Source organism: Motacilla alba, chromosome 6, assembly GCF_015832195.1.
Source record: "Motacilla alba alba isolate MOTALB_02 chromosome 6, Motacilla_alba_V1.0_pri, whole genome shotgun sequence".
NCBI classification, from domain to species: Eukaryota; Metazoa; Chordata; class Aves; order Passeriformes; family Motacillidae; genus Motacilla; species Motacilla alba.
The window spans coordinates 21661265-21674683 of NC_052021.1; the positions used below are offsets into that span (position 1 = coordinate 21661265).

General features: G+C 38.7%; 1 protein-coding gene across 2 annotated transcripts in view; it reads right to left on the bottom strand.

Moving 5' to 3' along the window:
* Positions 1-3115: 3115 nt before the first annotated feature.
* LOC119702784 (gamma-aminobutyric acid receptor subunit pi-like) overlaps positions 3116-13419 on the bottom strand; it is a 45721-nt gene continuing 35417 nt past the window's right edge. For both annotated transcript variants that reach the window (XM_038141384.1, XM_038141383.1), the window contains exons 8-10: positions 10212-10364; positions 9149-9342; positions 3116-3753 (exon numbers count right to left, since the gene is read on the bottom strand). In XM_038141384.1, coding sequence (XP_037997312.1) covers positions 3439-3753; positions 9149-9342; positions 10212-10364 — 662 coding nt within the window. In that variant the 3' untranslated portion in view covers positions 3116-3438. The remainder of the gene's footprint in view (positions 3754-9148; positions 9343-10211; positions 10365-13419) is intronic.

Here is a 13419-nt window from a genome sequence, read left to right on the forward strand (position 1 = left end):
GTGACAACGTGGGGCACCTTTTAATCTTTTTTTTTTTAATGTATTTTCCCATGCAAAAAGGCATAACAGTTCTCTTAAAATAATTAGCACAAAAAACCGGAGGCTTACAAGGCGGGAAAATTTTTTAAAGTTACTGTTGCAGTCTTAATAAACAAGGCCACTGTGCCAATAATGGGCACTCAGATCAACAGATGGATGCCCTTCTCTTCTGCTTGCCACATGTGTTGACTGGAGTATTCAGATGGAATATTTAGTTGTTCATGTCTCAAAAGAAATTATCAGATAGTGACTTAAAATGCCTTCTAAGCTTATGAGAGGGCTAATGAATACCTGATCTAAAATATCACCTTCCTTAGTATTTCCCTCTTGATTTAGGTAATATATTTCAAATACTCTCAAAGTATCACAACTGGAGCCACAGTAAGCAGGCTGCAGGAGATACTTACCTATAGTACAGGTGGATCAGAAGAACACCAGATAACTGATGAAGAGGAAAGGCAGTAAGTATTAATACCTGCAAATCTCTAAAATCTAAAAAAAAAAAAAACCTACATCTGATTAAATACCTCTCACTCATAGGATTTTATTTTCATAATACTTTTCCATTTAGTAAGAAAATAATATCAAAGATCTTGCTGAGGAAAGAGGTGTTTTTCTAGTCTGCACAATGCTTAAACAGCTATGTGATGGCTGCTCAATCAATTAAAAGACGAGGCTTGGAGACAGTGCACAAAGGAAGGAAAGTTATTCCTCAGGCTGGCTGCTGCTTTCAGACCCATGGAAAGCAGGGCATGTCCTGCTAAGAGCAAAGCAAACTGCATGAGCATGCATCACCAGCTCCTGTTGTAACCCCCTTCACCTGCCTCGGGTCCCTCATTGCACATCTGCCTCAAGTGGTCTCAAAATCCAACATTTCTGAATGAGTCTGATTGGAAAACATTAAAATCAAAATAAGAAACTCAAATATCAACCAGAAAACGGTTGCCAAAAGTCCAAGGTATTTTCATCAGATATGAAACAGACATAATTTTCATACCCTCACCTCAACTTTGGCCCCTGATCTTAGCACTGAAAGAGACTTCTCCCTCTCTAACTTCCCTCTGAGTGGAAGCATTCAGTGAATTGTTCATGAATGCTCCTTACTCAGGGGAGCCTTTATAACTAACTCCAAGGGATTTGGGAGTTTCTAGGGACAGAAGCTATGTTTGAACAGGATAATTCAAATGATCTTCTTCATTCTTCATACATCACACTGGAAATCCATTGGGAACATCTTTTACAATAAATTCACATTGAACCAGGTTTTATTTTTCAAATTAGCAGTTAATGCAGAATTATGCAAAGCAAAATAATGAATAATCTGGCTGTGCAGTCAATTCTTTCATGAAAACATGGGGGACTTCATTGTATAACACTACTTACAATTAGCACATCAGTGGGAAAAAAGACCCTGTTTTCAGCTAGTGCATTTTAAATAAAGATTCTCAGACTTTCAACAGCTTTTAAAAATAATATTTAAGGTGAATTGTCTCCAAATTAATTGGAAGCTAAAAAACTCTAAATGCTTACTTTATGCTTGCAGTAAGTGTTAATCCCAAATTTAGTGTTAACATGACAGGTAACTGCTTGAAAAGATTCAGGAACAAAGTAAGCTTCAAATTTAAGAAAAGTACCAAAATATATTTGTCTTCTGTGAATTTTATGGGAGTAAGAATTGGAAAGAGTCCAGTTTTGGAATTGGAAACCGAGAGTCCAGTTTTACACCTCCAAGAAAAAATGTCATACAGCCTGTTCCTGAATAATGGGTTTCAGTTTAAATATTCAGTAGCAGAATGTTAAATGAAAGAATAGATTTTTTTTTTGGTTGCTCATTAACACAAGCAGCACTAATTTGATTTCTTGAATGTATTTACTTTCATATGAAAGCCAGAACAGCCACAAGGTACCAAGAGGCACTGGACTGTTCTTGAAGCTGCATTGCCCCATAAGCTTTGCAAAAGGCATTACTAATAACAGCAGAGAAATAAATTTTCAGTAGTTAACCCTTAGAAAATAAAAATACTGAGGGGATTTTAGTGACCTAATAATTGTCTACCAGTGTGCAACGATTTTTATGGATTTAGATGGGAGCAAGGGCAAATCTATCTCACACTGGTATTTTGCACTTTCTTCCTTCATGTAATGATGTTCTTCACAGGCAGCACCCTGGTGATCAGGTGTGTCCAAGACTGTTCATGTTAAGGGAGCTTTTTAATGCGTTTGCATGTCTGCAGTGAGTCAGATCACCAGAAATGGCAAGATACACAGTGCATAAAAGCACATGCACACATTTCTACCTATATATGCAACAGATACATACATTATGGTCAGGAAAATGTATAATAATAAGCACCTTTCAACTCCCATGCTCGCAGTATAGGAGACAGGCTTGTAGTATCTGCCAGTGAAGTAACAGCTTAGAAAGACTGTTACGGTTTTTCATCACCTGTAACCATTCTCTCATGTGAGACATCATTTTATCTGTGTAAAACTTCTCTGATCTTATCAAGAGCTATCACACATACAGGGCTTTCTTTTCTATTCAAGAAGTTTTTCCACCTTTATGTGAAATTTTTTTAACTGCATGTAGTTCAAGAGGATTTACTAAGCTGAAAATTAAGCACATCAAATTTTTCCTCTACATAGTAGTTACCCAGACAGTTGTGACTGAGCAGAGTACAGAGTATAAATGTCAGGATAAATTACCATTTTCCATTAAGGATTGGTGAACAACTAAATCCTCACTCAGAGAAATACATCTCTCTGGATTTAAACCTTTTGGCTCCAGTCCATTTCTGTAGTCTGCCCTGCACTTACTGAGAAAAGCCATTGATGACTATGGGAGTTGTGTCTAAAGATGTAGAGAGAGCTTAATACATATTTGTGACCTTACAGAGATGAACAGGTTATTTGTTTGTGTTGGTAGCTCATGTCTTCAGAACTGTTTCTTGCCACATAGCAAAACCACTTTGATCTGCAATTAAACATTTTCTTACATAATCTGGAAAATGTATGCATAATTGGCAAAACTAGAAGGAACTGAGTACAGAAAGCAGTAAAGGAAAACAACACTTCATTTCATTTTTACATTTATTCAATGGAGTTCAGAAACAAGTATAATATAACTCTTATTTTACATAGTTGAGCATTAAATATTAAAAAAAAAGGACTTATTGGCCTTTGATAAGTAGCTTGGGACATGCATGCATGCATGCATCCAGTTTTGGATGACAGACATTTAAATGCAGAAAAGTGAGTTAACAAAATTTTCAGACACACTTGAAAAGGTGGCATATCCTTTTATATCCCTTTATCCAAATGTAATTTCTCCATTTTTCCGCAACTTCCCCTCCCATGTCCACTTTCTAAACTTTAAACTAATATTACAAAATAAAATATTTAGAAATACAAATAATACACCCAATAAAGAACATTAATTATGATGAATGATAACGGGAAAGAGAATCTGGCGTAGTTGTCTATGTGGTAAGGATTTTTAACATGGAAGCAGTCAAAGATACAGAAAAGTCTTTTCATTACTGACATTGCTGAACTACACACACTGTGTTGATTTCTCTCCCTTTTTCCGTCAATGCTGGTTTGTTTGCTTTTGTTTGAATCAGTCTTGTTCATATTGTCAGGGGCACTGCAACTGTTTGTCACTGCTGCCAGGACTCCATTCTTCTCTTCTTCATCATCATCATCATCAATAATCTGATAGGGAACACAACAGCAGGTACTTAAGTGCATGTTTCATCACCTGTTTATTTAGAGCTGCAGCAAATGGGATTTTTCTTCTGACTCCCCTGTGTCTCACTCCTCGACTTCAAGGACAAGCACTTGCATGCACCAGGCAGCTCCTTTCAGCTCTCAAAGCCTCCATTTATGGGGAAAACATTGACTTAAGCAACGCTATACAGCAAAAACTTCTGAAGCACTGTCAAGCGAATTTGTTCAAATATGGACAAGGAACTTTACTTAAGATAGCAACAAATCCCTGAAAGGCACAACAGTAAACTGTCTTCTGCTCAGGGCAAGTACTGGCAAAGGTTAGTGCCCAGAAAGTGTGAAGGCAAAGCCCCAGCCTGGAGATGGAGAGGGTCAGGGAGCTGCCAGACCAGCCAGTTGAGCTGGCTGCACCCCAAATTAAGCACCCCAGGATACAAGACACTCTCCTTGTGAGCAACTGGCTACCTCATTCTGGTGCTTTGAGATAAAAATCAAGTGACTTTAAAAATAAAGAGGGACAAGCCCTACCCACAGCTGACTTAATACTAAATAGCTTGTAATACTTTCTGTCAAGTCCTGAAACCCGTGCTTTAAGTTCAAAGTTATGCTAGGGCTAAGAATATTTTTATGTGCTTCACTGCAGCAAGACAGGTCTTTGGAGAATGTTGTATAAGCCTTCTGGTGGGTTTTGTTTCTTTGATTAGAAATGGCTCAGAGCCATAGAGTTCATGTATGAAATTTTCACCCTTTGAAGTCAGCGGGTTTTGTGTTACTGACTCAGAGGACAGAGGATTAGACATCAGCTGCAGCTTCAGCTCTAAAACTTCCTTGGAATTTCTGGGGTATTCAGTTTGGCTTGGGATATTGTAGAGACACCAGCAGAAACAAGCTACAAAGACTCGCTCCAATTTTGTATATCTAAACTAAACCTTATAATGTATACTTTGAGGAGGGGTCATTTTAATTCAGGTAGGCATATATATAATTTTTCTTTTCTTCTGATAGTTTTATTACCCCCCAAATCAGTAGGTGGCATAAATGTAAGACAAGTAAAAAAAATTATTTGTGAAGTGTAGAATGCAGAGTCTCTTTCTTCTGACCAACTTGCTTTTTCTCCATTTGCATCATGCAAAGAAACAGTTTACACAAGGACAAACTTTTGAAAGGTTAAGATGTACATCCCCATGTGCAGCCAGACAAAAAGCTCATTTAGGTATAACCCAGCTGTTAAAGGCAAAGAAAGCCAATTAAGCCACCTAAGTGGTTTCCATGTAGGTACAGAATTGCTCTTCTGCCCAGGGTGCATGTGTACAGCGCTAGCCCTGTCTTCTTCATCTAAAATTACTGACACCCTTGAAAATTAAAGTGGAGTCTGGACAACGTCCTCAAACTGCTGTGAATCAGTGAAGCAGAACAAATGGCAGTAGAAAAGGGATTAATGCAGCTTTCCACTTTCAATTAAAAAAAAAAAAAGAAAGGGATATTTTATTTGAGAGATAAACGTAGCTCAACACACGTATCATCCTAAAAATACAATGACCAAAAAAACCTTGGTCATCTTCCACCTGGCCTCCCACACCTCTGTGAAAGGCTGGGACAAAAATCTGCCTATAAAGCATTAAGAGGATCAATCCATAAAACTCCAGTCTGAACCTTAAATAATCCCCAGGGTAGTACTAAAATTCAAAGCTCAAGTTTTCACTGGAGGCCTGACTCTGTTATAAATATCTCTCTCTTCTGCTTCAAAAAGTCCAGGCAGCTGAGGGGAGTGCTGGGGATGGCAGAGGAGCCTTTGTCAGCAGTGCCTGGCACTTGAAATGAGGCACTGGAGCAACAGCCTAATGAATGCACTCAGCACTTCAAAAGTTAATAAAATAAAGGAAGCTGACAGAAGAGTCCCAACTTTCTTCCTGTGCTTTCATTTTTCATTTTGACATCTGTACTTCAAAACAATCAGGATTTGGGGCATTGCTCAGTTTAAGAGTCTATTTTTCTCTCAGGTAGGGCTGGCTATCAGTTGCTCAGAATTAGTTTTATTTCAGAGCATGAAAGGACATTGTGTACGTGCCACTTCTCCTTTCTCACAACTGCATGTGAGCAATTACCAGGAGGCTGATGTGTTATGAGGCTGTTCTTGACTCCTTTCAGCTCCCCAAGGGGCAGTTCTCACTTAAGCAGAAAATATAATAAACAGTGCATATGTACAGTGTATCTGCAGTGCAACAAGGCAGAGCTCTTGCAAAACAGAGGGGAGTTCACAGCAAAAGTGCTGTATCACATAGCTTGGAAAGGAGAGAGCTAGTCTAGAGAACCATACCTGCTAATTTATAAAAAACTGCAGTCCTATAGAGTGGGTTTATCAAGGGACATTTCCAGACTGTTATAAAGAACGGAGCATGATGAAAGACTGAGCCGGTTTACACTGTATCAAAAGAAGAAATTGTGCTGTGAGTGTTCAGCTGTGGCTCCACTTTTAAATGTCATACTAGGTTTTTTTCTGGATGCCAGCTGTCAATGAGGAAATGGCAGCTGGCACTAAGGAGGACTCTGTTTAGATACCAAATCGGTACCATTCAGGAAAGATGCTGTACATCACCCAAAAAGCACTGTCTATGACACCTGATCCTGGGACTGCTGTTTACACTGAGTGAAGTGTTTGCTGACATCCAAGAGCCAACAGAATTGAGGAAAGTTGTCACTTTCACTGGGTAATAAAGCTGCTCAAGCTTAAAAATATTTCAACCCGGAGTGTTGCACACCTGGAGCTTATGTGCTGCTCATAAAGACTGCATGAGGCTTGCACAGGAATACCACAGAGGCTGAACATCACACTTATAAAATTATTTAAACAGTTTTCAAACTGTTCTCTGTTCTGCCTTAATGGTGGAGGTTTAGGTAAAAGACAGAAGAAACCCAAGGAATATTTCTGTGCTTTATAAGGGGGCACAATTAATGCCTTTGTACAAAAGAGAAGAAACTAAGGAGGGCAACCTCTCCTTTGAAGCAGCCTGTTGTTCTGGAGCTGATGTGAATGGTACATTCTGCCTGACCTCCCTTGCAGCAGGTGGTTCCTCTGCTTTTGCTATTAGCTTTGAAGGTGTCTCTGTGAGTCCTGGTTCACATGATGTGAAACATTGCAAGAGCATGGCTATGATGAGCTCTTCACCAGTTTATGTTCTAAACTGGAGATCTCAGGGGCTTCAGAAGGGTTTGATATGCCAGTGCCCAACTTCTTCAAAGAGCAAAGCGAGAAGCGAGTGAGTACAACTAATTTCTATACAAGAGAGAGGGTGACATTTCCATTTCACCTCCTACATTTATTTACATAATTCTGAGTGCAAATTTTCTATCAGCTCACATAAGGGAATAACAAACTGGGATGTGAGATTTCCAATTAACCTGTGTCCACAAGAGAATATGATAATGAGGACAACACATTTACAGTGACGATACTCACACATAAATTGCTAAGTACCTGCTAGACAGTGACATGAGATTTGAGCTGGTATTTTTGCCCTTGTGATGTTATTGTTTTTACAACAAGAAATGAGAAATACGAGTCAGGTGTGCTCTCCATGACACCCAGATCAGTAAGCTGTGCTTGCCCTTGGCTGCAGTAGGAGAAGAACATGACAAGCATTTTCCTTATTCTATAGAGTCAAAAGCTGATCTAGGACCAAAAATCTGTTCCTTCTCTTATACCCCTATTTTGTGTGGGCAAGAAGTGCATTTGGCTTGCATGCTCACTCCTGATGCCCAGCAAAAAGCAGGAAACAAGCCTGAAGTGAAAGACTATTTCTTTTGGTCATTAAGTTTATCACAAAACTTTCCTTTCTCATTTTACAGCTGTACCTCCACGTACTTCCATGCACATTTTTGAAGTCTACAAGTTCCCATGTCCACCCCATCTGCAAGCATGAGTACCTGCTCCAGATGAAAGGGAATCTGACAGAGGCAGGTGAAGGCAAGGACAGCATAAGTGCCCTTCACAGATCCAAAGATGCTTAATCATACAAGCACAGAAACACTTTACTTTCTTACCCGAACCTCCCAGCAGCTTTTTTTTTCGGTACACTATGAGCAAAATGACAACCACTTACTTCACAAGATGGATATGCTCACAGGGAATTGTCACTGGTGTTACCTTGCCAATAAAAATTACTTATAGGCTTTCCACTCAAATCCTCACTCGAAATGAGTGTTTGCCCATTTGCAGACAATCCCCAATAGACATTATCTCATAAAACCCACTGGGGTGGCTCAGCTTTGTGTCCATTTGGCATTCTTTCTCCACACACCTAGACACAACAACAGCTTTTAACATATTCTTGCGCATTTGCAGAACCTTTCATCCAAACAGCCAAGACTTCATATTAATTGATGAACTATCTAGACATCGTATTGCCCAATCTTCAGAAGGTTTTGAAGCTTCTCCACTTGAGCTCAATATCCCATTTCTTGAGTATATTGAGGAGCTTTGTTTAGGCATTTGTGATGCTCTGTCCTAATTTGGCTTAAACAGTTAACAATCTTTCTGTTTCTGGACATTTATCCCTACAGCACTCAACCAAACTTCTTTCTGCCTTTTTTTTTACTTCCTGTTATTCTCATTTTCCATGTTTTACTTTTTTCTATTAATCCAGAAATTTCATAAGCTGCTTAAAATTTTCTTTATCATGCATATTAGGTTCAGTTCCATAATTAAAAGCTGCAAGACAATCATCTTTCAGCTTCCTTGTGAATTATTTTTCCTTGCTTATGAAAGCACTGCTATACTCTGGAGATGGAAGATGTGACAAAACCTCTTCATGAACCTGTAAGCACAGTATATTAATGATGCAGAAGGGAAAATGGATTCCAGTCTGACTTCAGGTGCAGCTGTTGAAAGAGAAGGTGAGAGCAGAAAGCTACAGGGGCCTGATACACCCAGCACATGAAGACATCTGCCAGGAGACTGACTCATGCTCCATGCATGTGCAGGTTTCATAAATGGAATGCTATAAACTCTTTTTTTTTTCCATATTGCAGTAGGATCAAGTCACCAAGGTCAGTCCAATGTTGAACTGTGAGTAAATGCTATAGCCTGGGAGACAAGAAGTGCCTGTGATTTTTGTGAGACATTCAGAACATTTTATAAGTGGCCATAAAGCCCATACCAAAAGAGAGAAAAAAGAGTGCTTCAGTTTGTTTGGTCTCTTCCAGAAAAGCTCCAGGTATACAAATATTTTTTCTTTTTCTCAAGATTATTATGTTTCCCTGCCCTAATTCTAAAAAAGAAACTACCTTAAATGCATTTACCATTAGTGCTAAGATAATTCATTCTTTTTAGCAAATGTAATTTAAATCCAGTTCGTAGGACAACACCAAATAATTAATTTACCTTTGGAAGCTCCTTTGAGCTGAGTTGGTGCAGAGTGCAGAAATGAGTCACAGCATACTCTAACAATGCTCCAAAGATGAAGCTGAAGCAGATACCAAGGTACACATCAATTGCCTTAATAAAGCAATTAGCATTTGGGAGTGAAGTCCTGGCTCCCATCATCAGTGTTGTCATCGTAAGGACTGTGGTGACACCTGTGGAATGGAAAAATACATGTTCTAGTATAACACAGATGGCACTGAGGGCCTCTACTGAAAGGGCTCTACTGCAGGAGAGTTTTCCCTGGACCTGAAACTCCTAGGATGCCACAGCATTAAATGGGTCATGTTTTAGGAAGAAGACTTTAAAATTAACTTGTGACTCTTCAGTTAAATGCTTAAAAAGAGTAACAGAAAATGTTAGCACAGCTGAGAAGACTAGAAATTAAAATGAGAGAGATTTTAGTGTCATGGAATGTATAATTATGATTAACACATTATTATTGCAAATCTATGCAAAAGGTCTCTTTAAAATATTCAGATATCATTTTTCTCAGTGTAGTTGCCCACTGGCCTCATTCAATGTGAAATCCTTTATTCCCTGTTCTGTAGGAGTATTTTTTCCATCCCACCTGCAGCCTGATCAAACCTGATTTGCATTCTTTCCCTTTCAGAATATCCTTTCTTTGAAATTAATTATATTTAATCTCTTATAATTCTCTTGTTATTCATGTGTTAATTAGTATGTATCGTGAGACCTCACAAAAGCCTCACAATTGTCTGTGCATGCCATGTATTTGAATATGTTTAAATTATTTCCAAAATGACAGTTTTTTGCTTTGCTTTCAGGCGTCTCCTGCCTATAAGTCTCCTTCCTGTAGCTGCCAAAGGCATTTTTCTTTGTTAAAGAATAGCAAGGCTTTAAGGGGAATCCACATGATGCACTGAATGTGGCAAACCCAAAAAGTAATCCCATAAAACTCAGAAGTGTTTGCAACTTTAGGACATGGATGCCAAATACGTGCAATGGAGAAGGCGTCCCAATGATCCAGCCCCTGGTTTGGGTCGGTTTATCAGCTCCTCACCTATGCAGATTCTGGCTGGAACCGATGACTGGCTTATCCAAAATGACACCCAGGAGAGCACAACCAGAAGGATTGATGGTACATATGTCTCCAATATGAAATACAAGATGTTTCTCTTGAGTTCAAAGTGAAACACAAGTTTGGGGTAACGTCCTGTGGAAGGAGCAGGGAAAAAAACATTGTGAAGGTGCAGTTATTGAAAAGATCCTTGAAATAACAACCTGTATTACTTTGGTGTGCTACAGTGTGGAAAAAGCTTAACAAAGAAGCTTGTAAAAATAAAACATAGCACTTAAAAATTCATATTGAAGACTCTGAACTGAAAGAAACAATCAAATATGTAACATTCAGGCACCATATCCAGAGTTTTATTAGAGACACCTTGAATCAGAAGTTAAATGAGGATTAGTGAAGGAAAAAATAAATCCATCAATGCATGAAGATGATGTTTCATCATGTAACACAAGGCAAGGAAATTTGAAATTGCATACGGATTTAGCTGCTGTTATTCATAACAATGAGTGAGCTACTGTACAAACTAGAGCAGTAAGGATTGTCATTTCATGAAGGTGTCACAGGCTCTTACTTTTAACTATCTCACATATCCAGTTTGTTTTTCTTTTCATTTACTATTGCTCAAGATGTGGATTGAGGGTACCTGCTCTGAAATTGCTGACCTACCTCTTACATTCCACTTAAACCCAAGCAGCATTGTTGCATCCTCATGATCTACTTTTCCTTTGTTTTAGTGCATTAGAGTCTTTGTGTTGCTCTTAGCAGCGTCACTGTTGTGGCTCAAATTATTTACTTCTAAGTCAGTGATTTCCAGAAGATGAACTTTTGGGATCACAGAGTCAAATACAGAACTGTGTTTCATGAGGGGACAGCACACTCATAAGGAAAGCCTGAATTTCTTATCCAGCTCCCTAACTGAGCAAAAATTGGCCATGTTGAAGCACATAACCTGAAATCATTACCAGTTCAATGCATTATGGGAAAACAAAATCTTGCTTTTAAAATGGGCAGAAAAGACTTCTTGTTCTGAAGCTCCAGGTTACAAATTAAGTGCTATTAAGCTTTTACAAAATGATTTTAACATTTGCATGCCAGTAAAATATCAGTGAGAGACTAATGCTCTGTATTGGCTTCCGCTATTTTAATACAAAACCTATTCTCTGGCATCAATATCTGCTTCCAATGCTGCCTGCTGTGAGTCAGGACAGAACTACAGAACAGTGAATTCACTTCAGCAACAGCAATATAGGCACAGACAAGCTATTTGGGCATCCCTCAGGTGTGCTGTGAGACATAAAGAAGAGCACTTTTAAAAGCCTGAAGTGCAAGCAGTGGATGCCAAGAAATGTCTTATTGCTCCCAGATGAGAAAATGGATGGCTAAATTTCAATTTTTAAAAGCATTGTATATATTGCATCAAGAGAACAATAACAGGATTTTTAAAACAGAAAGAATTGCATTATGTAGTCTGACCCTAATCACAAACCACTACATTTCCTTAATCATCTCTTGCTTTAAAGTAAATAATTTTGGTTGGAATAGAGCCCACCTTTCACACAGACATGAAGACTTAGTCTGAGGATATCTAGACACACACCATTTCTCTTGGTAAATAATTCTGTTTGCTAAGAACCAATGCCTAATTTCTAATATTAATTTGTTTTCAGTTTTCTGCCGAATTGACCAACTCTTCCCTACTAAACTAAATAGTCCTCTGGTAGTCAGTTCTTTCTCGTTCCAAAGGAAAAAATACACTGTATTTAGGGTTTTTCTCTGTAAATTCAGTATATTGAAATCCTCAAGTGTCCAACTGAAAGGAGGGGTACAAACATTACAGTTAAATTATCTCCATGAGCCAAGAGGTACAAACATGTTTTACACCATTATCACATTTTTATGTGAAAAATTGGGACATTACACCAGTGTACCTCTACCAAGGCTGTGACTTTTACCAATACATTTGTTGCAATAAATGTCATTTTGCTCACCAAAACTGATTTTGAGTGTATGGAGACCAAAGTAAAGCACCCAGAACTCAGGGAGTGAAAAACTTACAGATGACTGTGCGACCTTGCTTTGTCTGTCTGCAGCCACTGTGCTCTGAAATGAGCACAGTGCAAAGGGAAAGCCCTGAGTCTGTGCAACAAAAGGCTGCAGCACAAAGCACTTGTAGGAAAAGACAACCAGATACTCCACAGAAGCTGTTTGTGTTGTGCTTCTGTGCTGACCACAGGGAAGGATGTGCCCAGCAAAGGGGAGTGAAGAGACCAGACCATCCTTCCTGCAGAGTGCCACAGGCACCTGGGGATTTCCTGTGGTTCAGCCTTAGAAGAACTCGTTGTTAGGAAGGAAAACTCTGAAACAACCAATACAGCCATACAATAACACCCTCTCCTGGTTAGCGCCCTACAACTGTATCTTTGTTCACCTCAGTATAAAAGTTAAGTGCATACATGTGAAGTTAGTTCAAAATATCAAATTTAAAAGCCACAGTTCACAATTTCCAAGTTTAGACAAGTCCTTTGAACATTCTGGTGTTATAATTTTTTCTGATGCCAGAAATTTCTGAAGTAATGTGAACAAAGAGAAATAGAGATGTAACAGCTTATAGCCAAGTGGCTTTTTGGGGAACAAGAGACATTTCTCTAACATTAAGGCTTTCTTCTTGCCAGAATCCAAAGACATATCATGGACGTGATAATAATAGTGTCAGCATTTCTCTAAAGAGTTCAGAAGAGCTTTTATAATGGAAATTTTGAAGCAACCTACATATAGAAATCATCAGAGCTCCTCCTGTAATAAACTGAAGGAATCAGTAGTCAAGAAGAAGCTTCAGTGCACGCTCATCATGCTAAAGAAATGAGCAATGGGATAAAATGAAGATAGGGAAATATTGCAGTCCCTTTTTCATCTACACCACACATGTACCAAAAGTTATCATCTTTAAAAAGAACAGATTTGCCGCTCCTGTTGCGTGAGCTGCATATGAGAGAGTAATGCTGTATCTCATTGCCTTTGACTGGCGCATCTGAGACCATGGTGCCATCAGCCAGAACAAAATTGAAACAGGTTCATGAAATCCTAGTCCTGACTTTACTAGAGTTAACTCAAGTACAGCTCAAATTAACTCCTCAAAACTGTCACGTTTGCCACTTGCTTGACAACAAAATACTTGCATTAAAATGAAAATATG